The following is a 26,209-nucleotide window of genomic DNA, read 5'->3' as shown; positions in this document are numbered from 1 at the left end:
TCCAAATCTGTGTCTAACAATCTTTATTCCAGAGTTCGAGCACAATGTGACTGTTGTTTCTTATACTGGCATCGAGCTGTCTTTCCAATCTATTTAGACGATGTCTATGAAAATGCAGTGGATTCTGCCAGACTACATGTAAGTAATAATGTTACAACTCACTAACTGTTGTGACAGATTCAGATGAAGGGATGATAAACCTCAGACTGAAGCTCTTGAAGGAAAAGCTCGAAAAGCAAATCCCTGACTGCTACTGAGTTAGGCATTTATTCTCGTTCTGGAGAATATAAAAGCAATCTTTGTTCTAAAACAAATTCTTTGTTCTATTAGATTTCTTTAAAAAAATCTCAGATTGCTATTGTTAACTCTGTGTCTGTGTCTTTGGTCCTCTATTGATTCTAGTTTGAAATTAACACCTGCTAGACTTGAACATTAAAAGCCTTTGTTCCTCTTTGTGGTTACGTATTTCTAAAGTAGATATCACTGTGTTCAGTGATTCTGTGTTGGATAGTTGTCCTGTAGATTTTCCATCCCTCATGTCTTCTCCCCTTGTGGAAATAATGTGTACCTGCTGCAGATGTGAATCAGGTTTTGTCATGATAATCCTGATAAAAATCAAACATCTGTTTCAGGGTTGTACAGTTCTGAAATGAATAAAATGAAAATAATTCCTGGTGAAATAGCTAAGTATTAGGATCTTCCAGTCAGTAGCAAATAATACCTCAGATTAAGGACAGGACACTTCAGTAGGGTTTATGAAGTCCATTTTTAATAAAAATGGGAAGACTAGTGATTCTGGTTTTTGTTAGCTTTGAACACTATTTGAGGTGGTGGTGACATCTGTCTGCTAATAGTATGTATTTTTTAATAAGTATATGTTTAGTGCACTGCGGGACTGTGTACCTGCTATGATGCATGCAAGACACTTGGAATCTTACGAGGTTCTTCTGGAGTGCTACGACAAAGAAATCATGGAAGTGCTCAATGAGGTAATTTGTTGTGGTTTGGGAATTAAACACACCACTGTGCTTGAATTATCTTCAGCTCAGATTAGCATCTATTGCAGTAAACGTGATATAATCTGTAAAAATAGCACAGAGAACTTTGGTGTGAAGTGTTTTAATAAAGTGTTTGGTTTGACTGACAATTTTGGTTATTTAAGACTCATGTTTAATGGTATCTGTGTTGGCCAGGAACATGAAAATATTGCACTCAAAATTATGTATATTAACAAAACCTCCATTACAGATTTGACTGTGCAGACAGAGGAGTGCTTTTTGTCAGATTAGCTTCTGTTTGGATGAATGCCTAAAATAAATGCTACTGCTCTTAGTGTGTAAGCATGGCTTTTAGTAGTGAAGGGTTTGCAAATACAGATGGCCTCTTGTCTGAATTATTATCTAGAATTATGAAGGAGGTTTGACAAAGAAAATGTAAATTTGTATTTCCCAAGTCTTAGTTTTTAACCTTTGAAATATGCTTTTTATTTGACCAGTTTGACTAGACAAAACATTATGTATTATTCAGAAAATCAGATCAAATTTCTTATTGCAAGACTCTTCCTCATTGAATTTATCATTACTATTTAGAGAGATAGCCCTAAGCTTAGCTCCCTTGAAATGAGAAGTGAGAATATTTGAGTGTAAGTTGTGGTAAACTCACATGTGGAAGTTTTAGTCGTGTAAAAATGGCATTAGGTAGGTAAACCTTTACGTTTTCTGAGCTGTGTAGCTTTTTCTTGCTATTTGTACAATAAGCTATTTGTAGAACAAGAACACAGAAAATCAATGTCTTTCTGGTTCCCATGTATTTATTCACTTTGACTTGGGTGGCCCTACCAAAGCAAAGCTTTCTTCACTAGTTTAATCAGTCTTACACATATCTGTGGAGAGAAATGTTGATTCTGCTAGGAGAGCATTATAAATGAACACTGAATGTGACTTGTTTTTTTGAGCATTGTTTTTTTGTGCATTTGTTTGGGGTTTTGGTGGGTTTTCCTTTTTTTTTTTAAACTTTCTTGAATAGCACTTGCTGGACAAATTGTGTAAAGAGATAGAAAAGGACCTGCGTTTATCAGTTCACACTCACCTGAAGCTGGATGACAGAAACCCCTTCAGAGTTGGCATGAAGGACCTGGCTCACTTCTTCTTTCTGAACCCAATACGTTTTTTCAATCGGTTCATTGACATAAAAGGTGAGGAGTTCTACATTTGCTTGGTTCTGTTCCTTTCATCTCTTACACTTTGGCTTTGTATATCTTTTCACTTCTTTCCACACTTTTCTAACTCAGTAGGTAGCATTATTTTAGTTCATCCTTTGTGTTCACAGCTTATGTAACTCATTATTTGGACAAGACCTTCTACAACTTAACGACCGTAGCCCTTCATGACTGGGCCACCTACAGTGAGATGAGAAACTTGGCAACCCAGCGCTATGGTTTAAGTATGACTGAGGCTCACCTTCCCAGCCAGACTCTGGAGCAGGTACAGTTTCCACAGGGCAGGAATAGAATTTAAACCATTCCACTGTCATAGGCCTGAGTTACTGAAATGAAAGTATCCAAGAGCAGAGAACTCTTTGGAAAAAGTTACCTTTTAATTTCTGGTTGAATTGTGAGGCAGGATCTTTATTTGCCTTTGGAGATCACACTGATATCCATTAATATTATGCTGGACTTTAATTGTTCATTTTTTAACATAATTAAATTAATTGAGTATGCAATGTCAGAGAATGTTTTCTTGAAAATTCAGTGTCAGTAGTTTGGCAAGCAGTAGATCCAGACAACTGTTACAAGTCTGGAATGACCTTTCAGTGGTGGGTCTTCTTCCCTGGTTTATTGATAGCTTTTCAGTGAATTCTGCTTAGTGATGATCAAGAGAAACTATTTCACAGGCTGGAGAGATGGAGGACTTTGGGACACCTGTGAATTAGATTCTAGGAGAGTGACTTTGAGCCTCCTAAAAGCTGCTAAACATGGTGACATTAAGAATAAAGTTGTAGTATCATCAAGTTAAGGATGAAGATATTCACTGTTACAGGGTGTACACATTGCATAGTTCTGAAGAGTTTCCTTCAGAGTTTATTATCTTGGATGTTTTTGGCAGTTTGTTTCATTTCCTCATTTGGATTAACACATTGGTGAAAGCTCTAAGAAATTCAGTCCCTTTTTTTTCTAATGTTCATGATGGCTGTGTCTTCCTAAGTTGAAAGAAGGCATAGAACTAAGAACTACAGCTGGTTTTTTTTTTTGGCATAGAAGTGCTGTAGATCAGTTTCTGTTTCCAGCTTTTGTTTTCTCTTGGCCATATTTGATCAGCACATTGTTACAAAGAATTAAACAATGTCACGACATTAGTTTCATAACATTCATTCTGGTATGATCTTTACTTCAAAACAAAGACACCCAACACTTTATAACCCCCCAGCCTCTAAAGCCTCATAAAATCCCTGGCACAACTGGAAATAGGGTATGTAAATTAAATAGTCATCTCTAGGCACAATGATAATTAAGGGACTCCTTAGGGGAAATAGTGTAAATAGTGCTAAAATTTATATTGTAAATAGCAAACGTGAGTCTTTTATACAGGTTGGGTTAACAGTATTGAAAATTAGCTACTCCCTTATTTCTCTGTTGACATCTATATGTCTGTAGGAATTTCTAAGGCAAGATTCTATATTTTAGAATCTGAAAATGAATACATTTCAATTTTTAATTTTTTCTAATTGTTTAACTGCACCTTGTGGAATAGGCTGGAGATTGCCTTACTTTCAGGGGAAGCTGGGGAAAAACAGGCAGGAGTGCAAATGTTAAAACATGGGCTGAGCTGCTTTTTTGTCCTCTTTTTTCTCCTTGCAGACACCAAACAAAAATTAAGAGGTTCTTCATTTTGCAAAATAAAAAACTGCACCTTAGAAGTTAGGCATGTCAGTAGTTCTTGAGAAGTTTTATCATAGTAATTCTCAATAAATAATATTGTTTCAGGGTCTGGATGTTTTGGAAATCATGAGAAATATTCATGTTTTTGTATCCCGCTACCTCTACAATCTGAATAATCAGGTAAGGTATAAACCACATCTTTCCTGGCATTTGGCTCCAATTTGAAGGGATTGCAAAATGCAGAGTTAAGTACATGTAAGAAAAGCCCGGGCTGAACGTGCATAGTGAGAGGCTATAAAAAAATTGGTGCTCTAGGAAAACATCTTGTGGGATGCTATGGGTTGGTCTTGGAGAATGTTGCGTAGCATATTTTAAAATGTTTTGCCAGTAGGATCACTACACATCAATTTTCTAGTGAAGCTAGAAGGCAGCAAGGATAATTGGCTGTTCTGTAAGAATATACTAAGTATGTAGTGATTTTTGAGCTTGAAAAATGTGTATCTGAAAATAGGTTATTGGAAGATGAAGCAGTGAATCACATGGAGAATGTGGACAGGGAGCAAACCTTTGGGGTTTCTCACAATGTGAGAATGAGGTGCCCACTACAAAAATGAGCAGCTTCCTGAAAGAAAATTTTTTTTCATAGCTTTTAATTCAGTAGTGGAATTCATTGCTATACTATATGTGGGGTCAAAAGTGCAAACAGGTGCCAAAAGAGTTTAGACTACTTAATGTAGGATATAATCTCAAATATGGGCGTCTTTAATGCAACATCTGCCTTAGAATTGTTGAATCACAGCTATGTGGAAATTGGAAGAATTGATCAGGTGACATTCATTGTATCCATGCTGTATTTTCTTGGTTCTTTCCCTAGTCACCAGTTATCAGCTGCTCTCAGGATATAGGCTATTTGGATCAATAATTTATCACAGAACCAGTTTTGGGTACTTAACTTCATTTTTCCCTCTCTGCCTCCCAGATCTTCATTGAAAGAACAAGTAATAACAAACACTTGAACACCATCAATATCCGACACATCGCTAACTCAATTCGAACTCATGGAACAGGAATCATGAACACAACAGTGAGTATCTTCTGCACTGCTGCTGTTGGGCCATTTGTTTGTGATGGTGCACAAAAATGCAGTAATAATGTTCTGTGTGAATTAATAAAACAAGTGAGTTCTTGGATGTGGACAAATCAATATCACAAAGTTTTGAGAGTGTTATCACTTCCAATTAACAAAATGTTTAGGGAAGAGATTTAAAACTACATCAAAGGAGAGATGGATGTTCTGGTTGGACTGTTCTGGACAGTGTGCCCTGATTTTCTCCTTATTGGCACTTAGTAGACAGATACATTTGCTGCAGTTAAAGCAAGTCTTGAAAAAACGCAATGTTAATTTTTCTAAGTTCTTCTTGTAATTGTTATGCTTAAGAAATACCAGCTTTTCAATTTGCAAAATAAAGCTACAGACCTCTCATCACTTGTTGGAAAAATGAATTCTTTTTTCAAAGCTTTTAATGATGTCTGAGGTATAGGTGGCCATTTTAACCAGCACAAGGTATTTGCCTCTTTGCAAGGCAACTGCAAAGATGTGCATTGTGTCTGCTACAGCAGGAATTAATCAAGTTTGTATCGGTATCAAGTTTGGATACAGTGATAAAGGTGTTTTCAGGTCAGTGCTTTCCAGTCTGCTGCTTAAGTTCTACCATGTTGCTGTTTCCTTTTTTCTATTCTTTTGGCTCTAGTAGGAAAAAAAAAAAAAAAAAAAAAGGAACTTGCTGAATATTGAACCCACTCTCAAGTCATTATTTTAGAAGTGGAAATTACTGAAAATAAAATTTTAATGATTTTTTTCACTTTTCTTCTGAGAGTGGGAGAGAGGGGACTTTCTCAAAAATGCTGCTACTCCCATTATTTTTGGTGATGTAGATTTACTCACTTCTGATTGTGAGTTAAGTTATTTTTGCAGGCATGAGAAGTATTGAGATGAGAAAGTATTTTAGAAAACTTTTTGAGGAAGTGAAAAAGTTGTGTCAGGAGGTTATGCAGATTCTACAGACTAAGGAAATTTATAATGTCTGTCTGTTTCCGCTTGACATTTGTATTGTTTCAAAAAGGACAGTCACAGGATATTCCAGGTAAACTAATGGCTGTGTAGGGCAGGTGATCAGCTGAAATACTGACCTTGTACCTTGGTCCTTTCCTGGAAGAGAGTAGGCCTTCCAGGAGAATGTTTTTTTCATTTTTCCTTATTCTTTTAAAACAGTGAAATCAAAGTAAGTTGAGAACTTTCATTAGAAGTTACACAGGCATATGGTGCAAACAGGGTGTTAGATGTCTTTGTTATTTTGCTGACTTTCTTGATTTGACTGTTTGATTTTTTTTCTTTTTGCCTCCTAGGTAAATTTCACTTACCAATTCTTGAGGAAAAAGTTCTACATTTTTAGCCAGTTCATGTATGATGAACATATCAAATCCAGACTTATCAAAGACATCAGATTCTTCAGGGAAGTCAAGGATCAAAATGATCACAAGGTACAGTGTTTTTGAAGGCTGAAGAGTAATTTTTTTAAAAGATGTGCTACTTTCATGTGACTGAAGGTGCACGAAACCATAACACTGCTATGATTTAAATGTGTATCCCCAGACAGGGGGACAGCTTTTCTCCTGGCAAAATGCAGTGTTACCAATGTCTGTATTCAGGAGAGTTTTGTTTCATTCTGTCTGCCCTGTAAATATGGAGTTGGCTAAAATCATTCTCTCAGTGACTTAAGGATGATTTGATGGAGTTGTAGTCTGTTCTAGGAGGTTCTAAGCTTCTTGTTCAACTCATGCATAACAGTTTTCAGTTTTGAATAATAAGCTTACTTGAATGGAATCCAAAATGCTGTGATCATGTAGAACTCATTCCAATATGTCAGGATTTGGGAATGAGGGCCTAGTTTCCCATCCTAGAAAATTGTCTTAAAAATGGGAGAGACAATATATTTAGTAAAATAGACTTCTAGCTTCTTTGCATGTCAAATGCTTATTTGTTTTAGGAATACTTTATTTTTCACAGGAAAACTATTTCATTTCTCAACTTGCAGAAGTGACTTGGTAAAATGACTCTTGTGAATTATACAGACAAACAGGTATATAATTTATAAAAAACCAAAGCTGTAAATGTGGTGTAAAACTACATTACAAATAGAATTTTACTGATGTGATGAAAACCTTTTTTTTAAGGGTGGGTAATTATTACAAATAATTAATTTTTTTTTTTCTAGTATCCATTTGAAAGAGCAGATAAATTCAACCGTGGCATCAGAAAACTTGGAATGACCCCAGATGGCCAGAGCTATCTTGACCAGTTCAGACAACTCATAAGTCAAATTGGTATGAAATGCTGTCTAACCTGTTATAAATGTTAATAAATGGAAGAGATCTTCATCACCTACTAACTGACATTTTAGCTCAGGCTAAAGCTAGATTTAATTCCAGTCAGATGGAAAGTAATTCACTTGTAGCCCATGCTAAATACATGCTCTCATTTAATTACACAGAAATGGCCTTTGCATGTCTTAATCTAAAATACAGTTATAGCTTGCATAGATTCCCATTCCCTTTTCAGTTCTTTTCTTTGTTATGGAATTGACTTTTACCCATGTTGAGTGTATTTCCTCCTAAAAACCTATTACTGTTAAGTTCATGTATTTAAAAAATGGGCCATACATCCAGCTGAAGTATCCTTGAGTGATGCATGATGTGGCAATGATATTTTCAGCCACTGATGCTGTGAATGTGCAGAACTGATCTGAACTTAAGTGACACAAACTCTTTCCACTAGGCACATTAAACAAAGTGAAGAAAATGTTACTTGATGATGCATTTTTGTTTTATTTCTCTACACAGAGTTTTGATAGCAGGGTTCAATTTAACTTCTATAACTCAGCTTTCAGAGCCAAGTTCTGTGCCAGAACTACATGGCAACTTTAATTTACATTTCAGAGAGCCTGTAGGAGCTATGAAGAGTGTGTGTGTATTTCTGTTATTATAAATTGCTTCCTTGTTTTTTCTTGTTTTTAAAGGCAATGCTATGGGTTATGTACGAATGATAAGATCTGGTGGACTTCACTGCTGTAGTAGTGCCATTAGGTATTTATACAAATATTTCATTTTTCTCTTAGCTCCTCCTCTTCCTCTTGCTCTCTATTCTTCCTGATATTCCCTATGCCCTTATCTATTCCCCATAAATTTTGAAAAGCTCTATTTTTATGCTTTCATTCAAGTGGAATTATTGAAGACAGTGCTGAGAATTCAGCACTGTACATTCATGGACATAAATCACAAAAATTAAAACAATTTCTATGGAAAAACATGGCAAAAAAGTTAATGGAATGTACACATTAGTAAGACATTAGTCTATAAGCCAGCAATTTGTGATGTTAAATAATTTCAAGGGTGCATTAAGGAAAAATAATACAAACCTTGAATGGGGAAAACACATTCCTTTCATGCCTTTTTCTGTATAGATTTTGTCTATTTATTAAATATAAATTTTGTCCATTTATTGTCTATTTATTCAGCTTATGAAAGGTCATTAAGACACAGTAACTTTTACATAATAAGAAATGGTTTTCTTGCAAATAATAGTAAACTTAGAGTTATCAAGAGTATCAAGTGCTAGAGAGAGGAGATGATAGCCCAGTAAAAACAGAAGTACAAATAATGATGTGTATGTGTTTAGAAATGAGGTTAATAAAGCCTGGTTGAGAATGTATGACAGATATGACATAACTTGACCTAAGTAGTTCAAGCTGGGAATATTAAACTAAGTAAATTGTGAATTAGATTAGATACTTCAATGAATACAGAAGTTTAGCATAATCCTAACAAACAGTAAGTTTTCAGGTTTGTTCCTGATCTGGAAGATATTGTTAACTTTGAAGAGCTGGTGAAAGAAGAAGGACTCTCAGAAGAAACACAGAAAGCAGCAAGGTACACTAACATCATGCTTTTGAGGTCTGGGGCAGGGGTAGGATGAGAAAATTGCCATTTTATGTTTATAAATGCAGCCATTAGTTATTTGTGTGTGTGTGTATTAAAAGTTCTGCTGCCTTTTTGCAAAAATACTTGTTTCAAAGCAAAGTAAATAGAAACAGTTATTTTGAAAATGTGAAGCAGCATTGATAGTAACAGACCTAGAACCTGATTCCTTGAAAAAATCCTTGTTTAAAAGGTAACAGGCTTTCCTCACTGTGTGCCTGAGCTCTACTTTTAAAGTTTTCAGGATCTTAGATAAAAAAGATGGAAGTATTCTATTCATAGGCCTTTTTTTGAGACAATGAAATAAAAAACCACTATTCAAATGGCTGTAGAGGGAGGGTACTCTCCCAAATCCTGGGTTGTGGATGTCGGCAAAGGGCAAAGAGAGGGTTGTCATCCCAAGAGGTGGTTAAGCAAAGGGATTTCCAGCAGAACCAGGTAACTCATTGCTCATCCCTTGCAGGCAGCTGGACTCCGTGCTCAGTGACCTGACCCGGAACTTTGCAGAGGGAACGGAGTACTTCAAAATGCTGGTGGACGTGTTTGCGCCCGAGTTCCGCAGCCCGAAGAACATGCACCTGCGCAACTTCTACATCATCGTCCCCCCCCTGGTGAGTGTCTGCATTCAGAAAGGTCTGGTCAGGTCAGGGCTGTGTTTAAATGCTTCCTGTTAGACTGTAGTGTGCATGTATGACAATGCCTTGTGACATTTGTGAGTCTCCTTGTGATTCCAAGACGGCCTTTCATTTTTTCAGACCCTCAATTTTGTGGAGCATTCAATCAGTTGTAAGGAGAAGTTGAATAAGAAGAACAAAAGTGGAGCAGCTTTCACTGATGATGGGTTTGCCATGGGTAAGTTTCGACACCCTCACTAGCCTTTGGGTAAGCCAACATAATGGACATTTGCAAGAAAAGTTTTGTTTATACTTCGTCTGCTCCCATAATTAAAAATTCCAGAATTTATTTGGATTTATCTTTGATTCAGCACAATGGATTTGAGAGTTATGGTTGTGTTCAGAATTTCCTAACATATATTGGAGCTTCCAAATTTCTTTCCAAGCTTGTGGTTCTCATCCAGATGAGACGGAATGCAAGTATTTGGAGAAGTGATGTTTTTAAAAAAATTGAGATTGTTCTTTATTGTAATTTTTCCTGATAGATTAATTGTAAGTTAATAACAATTTAAATTATATTTGCATGGAATTATCCACTTAGGCTCATCCATTAAAGACATTCACAAAATGTTTTGCAAATTGCATGTTGACTTTAGTACATGGTTTGTTAATGACTAGGTGTGGCTTACATTCTGAAGCTTTTGGATCAGTACCAGGAGTTTGATTCTCTGCACTGGTTCCAGTCTGTTAGAGAGAAGTATGTGAAGGAAATAAGAGCAGTAGCTAAGCAACAGAATGTGCAATCCACTAATCAAGATGAGAAACTACTACAGACTATGAACCTTACCCACAAGCGACTGGAAGTTTGTTTACAGGTACAGCACGGACCTGGTTACGTGTTCTGGTAACAATTTCTGTTCTGTATTGGCTTCTGCACTTACTCATCACAAATCGTGTGACTGTTCTGATGGAGTTCATTGAGAGCCAAATCCAGAGCACTGTCTACAGCAACAGTGCAAAAAATGCATAAAGACTTGAGGTGTATGACCTGAAGGGGGAATGTCTTTGGTTTTTGTGATATTTGAAGACTTGTTTCTTTGGAATTCTTTGTCCCATGGAATTTGAAATCTAATGCAACTAAACGATAAATGTTTAAAAAGGAGAGAATATCTTTTGGTTAAACTTCTTATAACAAAGATTACACATAATGCTGTGAACCCTCAGAGCTTCCTGTGTGTTAATTCTGAGCTGCTAAATTGAATGGTGCATTAGCTATCAAATAGAGGAAAGGTGCATTTGAATTTTGGAGCACAGCAGCTCAAGTTTCTGTGGTGTGGTGCTTTCTCTCTCTTGACTGGAGAAGCCTATGGGACAAATCTGTCAATGGCTATTTTTACAGCCCATGATTACATTCTGTAATGTCTTGTTGGAATAGATAAGGCCCTGTATGCCCTCATGGTTCCCAGAACTGTGCACTGTTTGGTCCTCTGTTAAAAAAACACATCACTGAACCTTGTTCAGACACTGATCAGGCTTGTGGTTGTTCAAGCTATTGGCTTGCATGATTTTCCATGGGCAAGTTCCTCTGAGTTCTTACTGCAGCTACAAACCTCATTTTCAGCCTCAGAAGATCAGTGATAGATTTATTGCAGTGATGCTTTAGTTGCTTTAGTTGCCCTTTAATGTAATTTGACATTTGCTTTGTAAAATGCATGTGAATAAGGTATGAAGGGAGGAAGATTTTTAAGAGCATTTAAGTGATTTAGATACCGAAATCTAGGAGCCTGAGATGCTCATGAAAAATCCCATTGATATTTGTCTACAAATTTGTGATACACTGATGCTCCTCTTTATCTTTTCCCTTAGGAATTTGAACTCCTTTATTTCTCACTAAGTAGTGCAAGAATTTTTTTCAGAGCAGATAAAACTGCAGCAGAAGAAAGCCAGGAAAAGAAAGAAAAAGAAGGTGAGTGAATCCTATATGTAGAACATTTTGGCTACTGAAATTGTGTGCCTTAATAGAGGTTTTTTCCCATGGCTGCTTTCTTGCTTATTGAGCCTGATTGAGTATTCCAGAGAGAGGTTTATGTGGTCGTGGGTGATTTAGACTCGGCAAGAAGAGATCAAGAAGTCCTTCTTTGGAATAGGTGAATTTCAAGCTGGGCGTCTGTGGTATGGAATAAAAAGCAACACCACAGAAGACCCAACTGATTGAAAAAGCCTGGGACAGGCACAATTACATACTTGCAGTAATATTAAATTCAGTAACTTCAGCATCATACTTACCTCTTCAATTACCAGTGTTGACAGCCTTAGGTGGTGTTAAATAAGGTGGTTTTCACCTGTTGTACCAGCTGGCTTTCAACTTACATAGCAGATGATGCAGTTACTATAGATATTCAGATGTTTGATGCTTGGTCTCCCACTGAATCTATATTCAAAGGGTAAGATTTTAATTGGTGGTGTGGTGGTCTCTTGACTAGGCAACATTAGTGTTTTGCATTTCTATTCCTGGTTTTATATTCTCCCTCATTAATTCTGAAAGATTCTCTTGGAAAATTATTTCCAAAGAAATGAGAATGCTCCTAAGGATCAAGATATAGAAATGCAGTTTGATCACAAGTTACTTAGGATTTGAGGGGTTTTGTTTCAAATAGAGTGTTAAATATGATCCATGCCTTTTTTTTTATCTTTGTAGAAGAATCTGGTAAAGCAAGCAATGGAGAGCTTTCCAACTCTACACCTGCAGAGCCTGTTGTGAAATGACATGGCTGGTATGGGTGATGATTACTTACTCAAATATCTCATGTCCTTGTCTTTATCAGTAACACTGTGTAGGGGCTAAAGCACTAGATTTTATTTACTTGCTCTGTTAAATCCAAGAGAAAATGTACAGTAGTATACTAGCATCCACTGAGGCTAGGTCTGTGTTTGTCTATATTTCCTGTAGAAACTCCTATTTTTCAGGAGTTTGCATTATTTACAACACTTTCTTTAGATTGAAAATAATTTAATAAAAGGATTACCTTGGAGGTAGTTATTTTAAAGTATAAATGTGCAGAATAAAAAATCCTTATTAATTTTTAGATGCATTCTCGCATCTCTATCATAGCATTTAAAAAAACCCAAACTCATAGGCTGTTGGTCCAAGATTTGAACTGGCATCTCTTCAACCAGAAAAAAAAAAACAAATCCAGATATTGGCTGTATCTGTTACCCAAAAAATAATTGAGACATGTCATTGTGCAGTCCTGTTGCATTTAAGGTAGTGACAGATTACACTGTGGGTTTAACAGTGTATGTTGTGAGTGTATGTTAAATGTATTACACAAAGTGGAAGTGCTTATTACTGTTTTATTCTAAACCCCCTTGTTATTATTATAGACCGTATTTGTACTGTGGGAAATTTAGGATCCCATCAAACATTTATTTCCCCCTGTTTTTGTCCCCTTATCAAAGAATGGGAAAACAAGAAAAGCAGAACATAACAAATTACTTCTCATTTCATACTGAAGGTCTGATTTGCATCCACAGAAGTAAGGAAATCCAGAGCCAAGACAGAACCACAATCAGCTCTTCCTTTTATGACCAGACACTGTGATGGGTGTCTGTAACTATTAAGTGATCTTACAGTTCATGAACATGTTGTGCCTAATTGCAAGTTTCAGCCTCAATTCTGTATTTCCTAGCCTTTGTAGGTCTGGTGTACCATGTGTTGTTCATACAGTCTTACATGCCTGATTATTAACAATAATTGCACTGCAGGCTCAGAAACTGCTGAACACTGTGAGAACTCGATTTAACATCTGTCCATGCCTGCAAGTAGAGGTTCTAGATTGTGCAAGAATTACTTGGATTCCTAACTTAAGTAGCTAGATTTAACTTGAAATTCAAGACCACCTTTATTAAAATATACAGGTGTGTTTTAATCTCCCAGAACATTAACACCCTTCTAGTTCTTACCAACCAGAATAAACTACTCCAGTCAGTCCAGCTGAGAGAACTACCCTTGGTGGGGTTTTTTTTTTGCACTCTTAAACTGTATTTTTAGACCAAACTTTCTTTAATATTTGCTTTAATGGTTCAAATTGTTCCCCGCACTCTTGGATCATTGGTTCAAACAATTCCTGACATACTTCTGATTCGCCCTTTCCTGCCAGTCACTTCAACATTCAGACAGCAAGGATGAATGTTTTGTTGCAACTGGAAAGACCAGACTGATACGAACGTTCCATTTGTTGGTTCTGACAACACAAGCTTCATGGACTGTTAAAATCAGCTGGGCTCATTAAAGTTTTTATTTTTAGTTCATTATAACTGCCCTAAAGAATGCTGCATTACTTGATTTATATTTTTTGCTTTTTTACTTTGATACAGGTTTTTTTTTTTTAATTTGTGTACACTATTTTGACCAAACTGTGCCCACACTGAACTCTCAGTAGCATTGCTGAGATCAGCATTCTTGCTGCTGCTTCCCATCCTGCTGCAGTTGCTATGGACAGCCTTCCACATTCCCATCTCTGCTGAAGTCACCTAAGTTCGTGGAGTGGAATGGCCAAGTGCTGCATTTCCTTCTTCCACAGCAATGGCAGAATCACCCATAGATGGTGTTCCTTTCCCCAGGATGGCCTTGCTAGGGAGCTGTGTGCAGTCAAGACACAGCCCACACTCTAGTCTGCACTTGTATTTTCCCTTCTCCATTTTTTTTTTTCTTTTGGAAAGACATTATCTTGCTAAGGTAAGACTTTGCAGTTGAACATAAAGTGAACTGAGCGCTGCCTTCATGTATGGTGGTTAACAAATTAATGTGGTTCTGGTGATGGAAATTCTAGAGGAAAGACATAGCCTATTTTTATAGATGCCTGTTTAATCTGGGAGAACTGAATGTATACTCTATGTGGCAAAAATATATACATACACAAATATGTACAGTGATAATAGAGCTATTCTTGCTAATACAGGACTGTAGTTTGTATTTCCTTCTTTCTCTTTGTCATGTAGCAGCATAGACATGCAGAAAGATTTTTCTCATCTGAAATCCAAGGTGGGTCCTGGGTTTGGATGTCATGTGACTGAGTTGCATTAAATTCTCCCCACAAGGATATGGAAGGGGGGCAAAATTCATGCTGTGGTGCTACTACTCTTTCTGTTGCTTTTGACCTCCTGCTGCAATTACAGGAACTAAATGGACCCTAACTGGTTGTCTGGAGATGAGACAGTGGAGCTAAAACAAAAAATCCCCTAAACTAAATGAAACGTGCTCACTCAGAAATCTCCAGGGGTGATAGAAGTGAGGATGATGAGCTTTCTGCAGGGACATAGAACACATCTAGGAATTTTTCCTTCAGGAAGAGCTGAAGGCAGGCTCTCACCCCCAGCAGGCAGCTGTCACCACTGCCCTCAGGTGTTCAGCCTTGTGCCAAGGCTGCTGGAGGAGCAGCAGCTGCTCTCCAAGGGGTTGTGGGTACCCAGCTCCCTGTCAGCCCTGCCACCAAGGGTTTGCATGGCCCCAGCAGCACCCAGCTGCTGCAAACTCCTGGTGCTGAAGGGCATATTCTGCAGGTCCTAATGCAGCCTGGAACCAGAAAAAAAATTGAGTTGCATCATATGTCCATCAACAGCTGTTTTCAGCTTCTCAGGTACAAAGGACCAAATGTAATACTTAATGTTTCCTAAGTCATTGTACAAAAGGGTATTTTGTTACTCCGGTCACTTTGGTTTGTGAGTAGAAAACATTATGTACATAAAACTGTGTTAATAAATGCAATTTTGAGAACTTCATTCCCAGTGTTTTCAGTAACACCAGTTCAGTGGGTGTTAATTTTTTTAATAAGACAGCTTCAGCTTTTATTTATTAAGAAGTTTTTGTGTCAGTTACTAACAGTTTTCTTCCACAGCACTTTTTAAAACACTCAATAACCAGTTAAGTTAAATTTATTCCACATCAAACACTTCCAGTCTGGGATCTTTCAGATACTGTTGCACAGATTCTGCATATGGAAAATCTAGTTTCTTGGTGACTAGAATAGTTAAACTAAGTTTGAGGAATTTCAGCCATTTTTTCTAGGTACCTTATCTTGATTAATATAAACTACACTACAGATTACACTCCTCCCCCCACTAACAGCTCTTTATTTTGTCTATTTTGCGAAGTAATGTTGCTGATGTTTTCAGGATGGAAAAATATGTAAACTCATTAGCCAAATCTCTCTAGTGTCTAATCTCAGGAATGTACTATGAGACTTGTCAATACATTTTAGACTTATAATCTAACATTTTATTGCTCAGTTTCTTAAAACCAAAGGTTGCTGGTAGACTCAGCTGTTGCATGTCACCACAATGTTAAAAATACAAAGAATTCTTACTATAAAAGTACTTATTTGTCCTACTATTACCATCTCGGGTAAGAGACCTAACCATAGAAAAACTGCACACAGCTAACATGCCACATTCATTGCCTACTTTTGAGGTTTGCATGTCAGTGGTATTTAGAATAATAAATCAAGGAGGTACAATTTGTCCATTATTTAATTACAGAATGTGAGAGTGTGGCCCCCTGGAAGGTAAGAGTAGGCACTTAGATTTGTTTTGTAAGCTTTGTCTAGATGCAATATAAAAATAGATTATATTAATAGGAAAAATTTAGTGTTTAACGAATTGTTTTGTAAATAGGCTAACACAAAAAGTAAATCTTGTTACACATAAACTAGACTAAAAATAGCTTCATCTGAAATAAAGTAGATAGTGCATTTTTAACCTTCATTCAGATGCACATAATCATGCAAGCTATAAAAATTGACTATGTTAGGAAATTTGAGGCCTGATATTTGTCATAGGAGCTGGCAGCTCACACGAGTTTCAGTGGAATGAGAGGCTGCTGGCCCTGTAAATGTAAGAAATGCCATTAACCCTCTGCGGCTGACAGCTGTGCTCTCCTGCCCACCAGCAGCACTGGCCTCCAGCTCAGGACTGTCAGCTCCCCAGCCACAGCTCCACCCTTCACACTGACAAATGCTGAATGCCTGAGTCCTGCTGTGCTTCCACTGTAAATCCAGAGGGGCTCTGCTGCAGAGACACCACTGCTCTCCTGCAGGAAAGGGCAGCTGGCCTCAGGTGTGTGCAGGTGACTGAAAACCAGGGATTCTTGCAAAAAGACTCCCTGCTTTTCTACTCCCACACAGGCTGCAGGAAGTGACAGGAGCTGCTTATGCTTCTGATTCCTCCCCTCCTTCATGCATGGTTCCATCCTCTTCTGACACATCATTCAGAAGCATGAACTTCCCATCATTTGTTAATGGCACAGACTTCATTAGCTGAGCTAATGCTTCTGGATCCTGAAGAAAAAGAAGAGAGGTCAGCAAGCTGCAGCAGCCTTTGAGGAACACACATTTCCCAGTGCTTCTTGCCAAGCTTTTGCAACTTTGTTTTTTTTTTTTAAAGGTTTAGAATAAAGATTTGAAACATAAACAATACCTTTCTGGGTATGTAAAGACAACACTTGAGTATTTAAGAAGAAAAAAAGTAATTACTTTTGAGTCTTTATTTTGCTGTTCTTTAGTTATTGAAAAGAAAGCAGAAAAGTAACTGTTTCAAGAATTTATTATACACATGCTTAGTGTATAAATTAGTGTATAAAACCTCATTCCCCAGCTGTTTCTGAAAGCTTAGCAGCAAAAATATACAGCAAATTATAATGACACAGCTATATAGATAAAATATATCTACAAGGGACAGAGTAACTCTGCCACTCCTATTAAGTGGAAAAAACACTGATTTTCATCCCTAGGTGAGGAAAGAATGTAAATTTCTAAAAATGAAACAGCAGTGTGTCTGACTTACACATCATCCCAAAGAGTTGGTTTGATTTTTTCAAAACTTTGCTCACAGCTTTGTCTGACATGAACATTTAGATTTGTGTAATTTTGAATTTGGATTGAGGTGGAACATTTTTTCTCAAATCACATTACTCTGAAATCAAACTGTTTATTTTTGCTGTGTTAAATAGTGTCTGTAAAACTTTGTACTTAGGAGAAGTAGCAGTTTTGTTTGGTTTTTTTTTTACGCACACCAGAGGTACCTGGACAGTGCAGCCCAAAAGCAGACCATGATGTATCATACAGATGTGGAAAATGAAACAAACTTACCTTCTGTGCTGCAATAATTTCTTTTCCCAAGCTAATGGCATAGCAAATCTAGAAAAAAGAAATACATGTAAAGTTCCATTCAGTTCTGGTTTGGTTTTTTTTCCTTGCTTATGTGTAAACTACACAACTGTTAATGCAGAGTTAGTCTTAAAACCAGGCCTAAAAGCAGAGATGGAATACCAATCTGCTATGCTAACTACTGATAAAGAAAACTATCTCAGGTTCTGCTTCAAAGCTCACAGGGGCTGGTAAATCTTTGTACTCAGCTTGGTCAGTTTTAGTCGCCAGACTTTTATTTCCAAACTTGGCGCAGTGTGTGTAAGTGTTTATAGGGACAAAAGTTCTCCATCCCACTCCTTATTTCTCTTACAGCAGGCAGCAAACAGCCAGTGGTGGTGGCACATATGGCCTCTTTGTCTGTGAAAGCTTCACAGCTGTACATGTCTCAACATAACTGACATTCCTTTTGTTAGTGCTGCTGCCAGACAGCACTTTATCTCTTTTAATGCTGGGATTAGCAATCCCATCCTTTCCTCCTTATACGTGCTGCTGCATTATCTGTTCATTTGGTCCCTTTTAGACATAAGCCAATAAAGGCTTGCATGTTAACATGGGTTTTCTTGGCCAGAAATTGAGCTGCTCTTGCTTTTATAGCACTGTTTCCCAGATGTGTAAGCCAAGAAGCCCCAGACCTGTTTGCTAAATAAGTAATTTTATTAATGTTACACAAACCTTTTCCCCTTCTGTGTTGCTCTCAAAAACATATGCACTCATGGACTCTTCTCCCAGAGGTTCACTGAGGTGGATCACAAAACCAATCAGCCTCCTGTTCTCCTGATGGGCAGCAAACTGTGTCACAGTGGCAAGTTCAAACTGGAAAAGTAAAATAAATAATTTATTTGTTTTAGCCAGCTCAAGTTAGCAGGTTAGCTCAGGTTTTTGGGACTGAGTAGTCACTGCTGTGATAGAAAAAGTTACTTACACTTGCTCGTGTAACTTGGGTTTGAGGATCTATTAACCTGCAATTACACGCAGGGGAAAAAAAAAAAGAAAATTATTTGAGAGTGATTCCTGGTAATTTCAAGGGCCTTTATAATAGAAAGGCAGTAATTCCAGCAGTTTTACAGATGAGGAAATCTATGCACAGAATCAAGTGTGATTGGCAAGGTTCAAATCGAGGCCTTGACTCTCAGCTGCCTGACAGGTACAGGTCAGAGCACCTTTCTGAGTCACCTGGAAAGGATCCTGAGTGCCTGGACTAACCCAAAATGCAGAGGAACATAAACACACCCCAGCTAAAGGGAATGTCTGACATCAGCATATTCTACAGTGGCACTACTGTCAAAGGACATTATTAGGAAAGAGAATCTTCCAATCCATTGTTTTGCATCATTTTTTTTATATCTTTGCAGGGTCTTATAGCCCCACTACATGCCTTAAGTTTTGATAGGGCATTCTTACTACTTGGTCTGGAGTGTCATTTCTAGGTACCAGAAAATAAAAAAAGGAGACATTTTTTTCAAGAGTCTTCAAGAGACTCTTGGGATCTTGCTTCCTCAAAGGTTGTGTGCCTTAGGAAAACAAATCCAACAATACATAATAAATCACAAATTGTATGAAGAGAAGAGAATATTGACAAGTTAAGGCTTTTACAGAACCTCAGGTTCTTGCTGGTGACCATGAGGTGGGATTCAGTCATGCGGAAGATGTTGTGAATGGCCCGAGCAGCCAGCACTTGTCTCATGGCTTCATAAATCACCTCACACGTCTCATCCGACTGAACCGCCATGGACCCCAAAAACCGAACCACGAACATCTGCTGCAGCAGGGAGTCTGCAAGAGAAAAACCATGACTTCCTTCACTGTGCTACTTCAACTTTCCAGTAGCTCAAAGTATCAATGGAATTATTTTATTCACTTTGGAAATTGAAGAGTAAGCCCGTGGTTGGTGACTGTCATGAGTGGTGGCTTTCTGCCATGAGTCACACAGTGCCCTGACCCAGTTTCAAACTGTGAACAGGCAGCAGTGTGGAGGTGGGGAAGGAAGTTACTGTAGTTGCCTGGAAGCTTTAAAAGTATGACTGGTCCTTTATGCTTCATTTGATTAGCTAGTAAAATTCTCTGGCCTATTTTGCTATTGGGTGCACATAAACTGTGATGAATTTAGGACTGTGCACAAGCCTTGGCTTCCATTAAGCCTGTACATTCTTCCCTTTCTTCTGTGTCCTTCTGACCTTCCATATATCTGGGCCCAGTGAGATTTTCACCAAATCCTTCCTTGCTCCTTGACTGTCACTAGAAGATTTAATGACAACTAAGCAGCCATTATGCAGCAAAGCCATTGATCAGGCTCCATTTATGGCCAGTGGTGAGCAAGGGAAAGCAGGGCGAATGTTCAGAGCAGGAGGTACTGCTTTGGTTCTGAGAGCAGTTTTCTGACAGGGCTGTGGGTTCCAGGCACAGGGGAAGAGATGAGCCAGGGCTAAGCCCTGCATGTGCTAGTACAGGAAGGTCACTTTACTATGGATTTGTTACTTCTGCTCCATCGTGTCAGGTGCTTTTCTTAAGGGACACAGGGTAGCTAAAATCATGACTGATTTTATCTGGATGAAAGAAGCACTGACCTTCCTCCTCATCTTTACTGCTGTCTTCAGATTCCCCAAATGGGTTTGCACGCCTGTGAAATAAGAATTAAAACTTGAATTACAGACTCTGGTCATCACCACTAACAGATGCTGCAATACTTCATCTTGCCTGAAATCACACTGTTACAGTGATGGATCACTGTCTCTGGCCATACCTGCCACCTCTGTTCTGGTCCAGAAATTCCATGGCAGGCAGTACGATATCAAATTGAATTGGTGTTCCAGGAGCAATGAGTTGTATGGAGTCTTGAATGCCAGCTGATCCACTGGGAATTATTTTGTCATTTTCCATATTCTTTACAGTCTGGCTGAAGTGCAAATGTAAAAAAAAAATTATGTTTCTATCCATCAGTGACACCCTACCTTTGCTCTGGAAAGGAGACAAGATTATTCAAAAATCCAAAGCAGGATTGAACCACTATACAGACACATAAGGTATTTTCCTACTTACCTGTTACTGAGAACTAAAATAAAATCTTTTTTTTAACCTAGTATTATTTAGGACAAAAGTAAACATTGGTATATTAAACCTGAATGCAGATCAACTCTGAGCCTGGGCTGACTTTAAGCAATAAAGTGGCTATTTGTCTCCCTACCCCGTCCATATTCAGAGCTGCATTATCAGCAGAGACCTGGACTTGTATCTACATGACAACCCCAACATCTTCTTAAGACCCCTGAGCCCCAGGCTCAATACAACTGCTCCCTGCAGTTGTATTGAGCAACACAGTCCCTGCTCCATGTAAGAAAGAACATTACCTGGGGTGCTGAACTTCATGTTTTTTTCCCAAGCTGGTAATGGGAGTCACTGCTTGCAGGGCTGTCTGATTTAATTTGATTGCAGCTGCCTATGAAAACAAGACAGAATAGCTCTTTTAGACATGTAGTTTACCTTACCATGTTGAAGAATAATTGAGAGAGCAAGTTGAAAGAATGGACTGAAAGATGGAAACAAGCTCCCACCTCTGGATTGTCAGTGAGATAGATCTGTCTGGAGATGTTGTTGATGGCACATATCCACTGGAAGGGAAAAATTAAATTGAGGTCTTCAAGCTCACTTGTATGCAAGAATAGTAACTTAAAAGGAAATATTTTTACCTCCTCGTATTCTTTCTTGCTTTCTGCTTGAAGGGTTATACCCCTAAAATATAAACACAGAGTGTAAGTACTAACAGTGGACACCAGGACTGCTAGAATGCAGTGCTTATAGTAATACCACCATGCTTTACATCCATTAACTACCACAGGAACAAGAATCAATGAATAAGCTGCAGCTAAAAGACACCACATGTGCCATTCAGGCACTTGTGGGGGAGTATTGGAAAAATATGCTTTCAATTTGGAAACACCCTTCTGGAAACCCAGAAAAGCTTACTACTACAGCAAGCAAGTTTTACAGGAAAGAGCATCTGAAGGGGTAGGTGTGACTGGCTGTCCTCAAACAAAACCTGTCTCATACGCTTTGCCTGTAGGAGTAGTGATCTGAAAGCAGTATCTTCTGTCTTCACAGTCCACAGCCATAACAGAGCAGTTATCCAGGTCCTGAATCAATCCTCCAGCTACTGCTCCCCTTGGCTGACACATCAAGTTGCCACCTTGAGTGAAGAAATAGAGTCTTTCCCAAGTTGTAGTCACCAGACCTGTTTTACTGATGAGAAGATGCAGTGATGGAGACTCATTACTGCTTAGAAGTAACAGGTATGAAACTGCAAACATATCCTGATGCTAATCAGAACTTTATGTTCGCTCTGGCATTTTTCTTAATGACAGGTCTCTGTTATGAAGAAAAATGAGCACCTGTTCCTAGCAGAAACTAATCCTTAATGAAAGCTGATAAATTAAATTAATTCCAAACATCCAAATTAAAAATCATATATTCTAGCTAAGGAATAAAAGAGTATTGAGTAACTGATGTGAAATTCTATGAGCAGTTTCAGCACAAAGAATCATAATATAAGTATGTACCTAATGCAGTCATATCTCAGAGTCCATCTCTTTCTTAGCTACAGAATCCTATTATAGTGTAATCCAGCTTTTGGAATACCAAGAGAAATTACTAGATGTACACTCACAAAGAAAAAAATTACTGGATCAACAAAATAATAAACTGATATTTAATCAATCACATAAATATGCCACCAATATACCTAATTTCTGTGGAAGTTTATGGAAAATGTTATGTGTAAAATCTGCAGAGGTAATTCTACGTATGATACACATTCAAAGTTACAAACTTGCATTGTCCATAAAGCTTTTATTTATGTAAAAGAGGTTATTAATAAAAACATGTATTAACTACAAAATATAGCTGCTTTTGTAAACACTATGTCTCCTTTAAGATCTGGGAACAATCTGAACCCAGTCTCATCAGCTTCTAATTTTTAGCCACTTGAATGCAGGAATTTTTTCCTGTAGGTACATTCAATCAAGAAGCAAAATTCTGTTTCAGAAAAATAGTCTCAAATGCCTCTAATTTGGTTAAAGCTTCAAAAACACATTTCCAGAGATGACAGAGGTACTCAGAGGATGAAAAGTAGAGCTACCAAACCTAGGACCCTCAAACATTAATACCTGAGTCCTTATGACTCTCCCCCCAAAAATGTGGCCACTAAACAAACCAGCAGATAACAACAATCTTCTTACTTTCTAAGATTAAGGTAGCCAGCCTTCTGGATGAGATTTCTATTGATGGCAGGTGAAGTTACATCAGAATCTGGGGTGTAAACAGATTCATTAACTGCAATTAAGTCCTGCTGGGATATTCTCATTTTTTCAGCCTCAGCGTCCAGCTCTCCCTGTATGCTGGAAAAAAAAATAAACAACACAAAAAGAAACCCAAAGCCATCATTAACCATTTATACCAGGACACAGGTAACATCTGTAAGCCAAAATGAACAAAATTACCATCTGAGATTACCTTGGAGGGTAGTGCAAATATGAAATTAGTTTTTCAAATAGACTTTATAGGAAATACTCTTTTGTGATACTGAAATGAGCACATGAGAAATGTTGGAACATGTTGAGAAAGTAAAGTTAAATTTATTTTTTGAGAGACAGCTTCTAAAAGTAATGCTTCTATGAATCTACACTGCTGAACACATACAGACATTGCCCTAGTATAATGGCATAGTTCAAAGCAGGCTGTACTACAGGATCTCTTGGCTTTCTTAGAACTTTGTCTAATGCCTCCAAGGCTGTAACACACAGGAATTCCTGCCTTGACACCACCTATTAACTGGTCATGGATTTTCATTAATTCAGAACAATACAGCAGCAAAACCTGTAGCTCAAGTCTCACTTTAGTTTTAATTTTTTGTTTATAATACTGTGTTCTGCTTTGGTGTGATGCAGAAAACATCAGATCTGAATTAAATTAGACCATATTTTGCAAGCTAATGCCTTTCCAATCCATCATGAATGTCAAAATAAGAATTATTTAAATTCCATTTTTAAACTCAATGGAACTATGCTGTCAGTTTTCATCTCAGAGTTATTTCAATCAATCTTTTGATCTGTCATTTTTTGTTGCACCACAAAATGCTTTTGACAAAACCTCCCTGGCACATTCTTGGTTTCTGAGGCATATTCATCTTCCTAAGATGTGCTTCTTCCATCTCCAAGGCAGGAAGAAAAGTGCTGACAATTCTGAAGTTATATACATTTGTGGCAATTAGGCCAAGTGGTCACTGAGAATGTGTCAGTATTACTATAGATATCTCCTGTGTTTTTACAACATTAGCAATAGTCACTGTGTAAATGAAAATGCTTTTAAATACCACTGAAATTCTGTAGCTGCACAATAGATCACATCAGTTTGTTGTTCCAAAAATACAAGTATGACAAGTAAAAAGCTTTTAGCTTGACTAGCAAGCAGATCTGACTCACTGAGGCCTTGTGATCCCCAGCAGTAAGGAAGGAGTGGAGTGGGCAGCAGAGTTTTCAGTGTCTGTGCAAACTGCAGTCACGAACCCCTGTCCTGTGTCAGTAATTCTGTGCAGCACAGTGCCATTCCGAATTCTACAAGCTTCTCTTTTGATTTTTCCACAGACATCACACTCTTTTACTAGTTACATTTGAGTTGGACTTCCAAGCTTTACTGTGTGACAGACTTTAAACACAAAAACCAGACTCATGAAAATAACTGAGCAGCCTACTTCTATTTCCATTTACTACTGTACACTGTCCAGAACTCAAATTCATCTGACTGTGGAAAACAAGGGCTTATTCTGTGGTGAGGATCCAATGGCAGGATCCTCCCTGTGCCTGCAAGACACGAGTAAGATGCTCTAGACTTATTAAACAAAAGACACTATTTCAATGGCATTTAAAATCTGTACAGTCCTCCAGTCTGTACAAATGCTGTGTAGACGGATTAATTTCCCAAGTGAGCAAAGATATAGAAGTATAAAAGTACAAAAAGTAAAAAATCATTTAGTGAAATAATCTACTGTACAGAGCAGTTGTTTGCAACATGGTTCTCAAATTAACAAGTATTCATTATTAAAAGTGCCACTAGAGTTAGAGTAAGTAATGACTTGGCTACAGCTTGATACGAAAGTAATGAAGGATTAAAGTCAAGGACTCAGCTGGGCCTATATTATCTTTATGGTCCGTTCCAACCCCTTAGCATTTTATCATTCTACGAGTAATATTCTCTCTATTATGATTACATTTCAAGTGTAAAGTTTACATTTACAGGGACTTAATTATAAAGAAAATCTTCACTACATGTAGAGGATGTAGAGGGGAGGTGAGGAGAGTGTAGAGGAAAAAAATTATCACAAAATTAGGAGTACAAAAGCAGCTTATTGAAATTTAAAACTTAGTCAAAGTAGGTTGAACTCAGTGGACTAATACAGCCTACACTGGATGCAATGTATATATTCCCTAGGGTGAGGAGTTTTTGTTTGCCTTGTGTAGCTACACCATCAAACACTTTAGGCCCTAAATCCTTATTTGAGAGGTTAATGGGTTATTGTTGCTGTATTATTACAGAAGACCCAGTAAATATAAATACCTATAATTCAGAAAGCACCTTAGGTCTGTTATATTAATACTGTTACTGTTAACCAGTTTCTAGCACAAATGCCATGCTTTTCTGTTCATGAAGAGACACAGCGGTGTAAGAAAGCATGTGAACACTTTACAGTATATGGTTTCTGACTATACTGTAAAAATACTCTCTTCAGTGTACAGACCACATTTTCTTTTCCATGTACAAACATTTCCTTTCTATCTGTTGCTTCAACAAAATATGTCCAACACTGCAATGTAAGCATGGAAGGAATCTCATTAGAAGGAGAAAGAGGCACTCTCTGGTATGTGCTGAAGGTTAGAGCACTACTGCTCGGACTGCAATGGAATGACAAAAGCAAACAAAAGCACTGGGTTACCTCTGAACCATGTCTGAAACAGATGACAAAAAGCTGTCCATCCTTTTGGAAAACATCTCTGCTCCTTTCTTAAAGAAGTTGATCTGAAAAATACCAAGAAAAAGGGCACTGAAGGTTCTCTTGGCTTTGGCAGACAAGTAGCAGATTGTGAGAGTGTTAACAGTGCTCCCATTATGACTGCAACTTTTGGCGGGCAATCAAACACATGGGCAAAACGGCTGCCTTGCCTTTCTTGCTACTTCCCACTTTTGCAACTCTCCACCCTTTCACACACAGATAAGCTGCTGGCTGCTGACAGGTATGTTTCCAAAGAACTTGCCAAATGACTCAAGTAAGGGTAGCTTCTCCCACACTAGCACTGGGCAGGGCTGGGGCTGCCACCCTATCAAAGGGAATGGGACACAAATCATCCATCAGATTTAGCAGTCCAACCTGAACTACCAACTCCACAAGGAAAGTTTTCAAAGTGCTGTAGCAAAGTCAGTTAGGAAAGTATAGCTGT

General features: G+C 37.9%; 2 protein-coding genes across 5 annotated transcripts in view; one reads left to right on the top strand and one right to left on the bottom strand.

The window, feature by feature from the left end:
- Positions 1-15,306, top strand: part of WASHC4 (WASH complex subunit 4) — a 38,532-nt gene extending 23,226 nt beyond the window's left edge. Inside the window, exons 19-34 of one of the 3 annotated variants that reach the window (XM_041713580.2) lie at positions 33-138; positions 873-989; positions 2,026-2,194; positions 2,329-2,483; positions 3,983-4,057; positions 4,857-4,961; positions 6,284-6,418; positions 7,153-7,261; positions 7,954-8,020; positions 8,777-8,863; positions 9,375-9,522; positions 9,667-9,763; positions 10,204-10,400; positions 11,392-11,491; positions 12,224-12,299; positions 13,903-15,306. In XM_041713580.2, the coding sequence (XP_041569514.2) occupies positions 33-138; positions 873-989; positions 2,026-2,194; positions 2,329-2,483; positions 3,983-4,057; positions 4,857-4,961; positions 6,284-6,418; positions 7,153-7,261; positions 7,954-8,020; positions 8,777-8,863; positions 9,375-9,522; positions 9,667-9,763; positions 10,204-10,400; positions 11,392-11,491; positions 12,224-12,291 (1,735 nt within the window). In that variant the 3' untranslated portion in view covers positions 12,292-12,299; positions 13,903-15,306. Of the gene's footprint in view, positions 1-32; positions 139-872; positions 990-2,025; positions 2,195-2,328; positions 2,484-3,982; positions 4,058-4,856; positions 4,962-6,283; positions 6,419-7,152; positions 7,262-7,953; positions 8,021-8,765; positions 8,864-9,374; positions 9,523-9,666; positions 9,764-10,203; positions 10,401-11,391; positions 11,492-12,223; positions 12,300-13,040 lie in introns of those variants that run through there. The other 2 variants (XM_030263161.4, XM_072923464.1) reach the window with 2 other exon arrangements.
- Positions 15,307-15,342: 36 nt separating this feature from the next.
- Positions 15,343-26,209, bottom strand: part of APPL2 (adaptor protein, phosphotyrosine interacting with PH domain and leucine zipper 2) — a 33,766-nt gene continuing 22,899 nt past the window's right edge. The window contains exons 9-21 of one of the 2 annotated variants that reach the window (XM_030263165.4): positions 25,708-25,790; positions 22,958-23,116; positions 21,774-21,962; positions 21,413-21,455; positions 21,278-21,334; positions 21,074-21,162; positions 20,470-20,622; positions 20,294-20,346; positions 19,328-19,502; positions 18,652-18,688; positions 18,402-18,542; positions 17,670-17,717; positions 15,343-16,859 (exon numbers count right to left, since the gene is read on the bottom strand). In XM_030263165.4, coding sequence (XP_030119025.2) covers positions 16,731-16,859; positions 17,670-17,717; positions 18,402-18,542; positions 18,652-18,688; positions 19,328-19,502; positions 20,294-20,346; positions 20,470-20,622; positions 21,074-21,162; positions 21,278-21,334; positions 21,413-21,455; positions 21,774-21,962; positions 22,958-23,116; positions 25,708-25,790 — 1,356 coding nt within the window. In that variant the 3' untranslated portion in view covers positions 15,343-16,730. The remainder of the gene's footprint in view (positions 16,860-17,669; positions 17,718-18,401; positions 18,543-18,651; positions 18,689-19,327; positions 19,503-20,293; positions 20,347-20,469; positions 20,623-21,073; positions 21,163-21,277; positions 21,335-21,412; positions 21,456-21,773; positions 21,963-22,957; positions 23,117-25,707; positions 25,791-26,209) is intronic. The other variant, XM_030263166.4, reaches the window with a different exon arrangement.

Source organism: Taeniopygia guttata, chromosome 1A, assembly GCF_048771995.1.
Source record: "Taeniopygia guttata chromosome 1A, bTaeGut7.mat, whole genome shotgun sequence".
Lineage (NCBI taxonomy): Eukaryota > Metazoa > Chordata > Aves > Passeriformes > Estrildidae > Taeniopygia > Taeniopygia guttata.
Note: the sequence above shows the minus strand (reverse complement) of the source record. Positions and strands in the feature narration are given on the sequence as shown.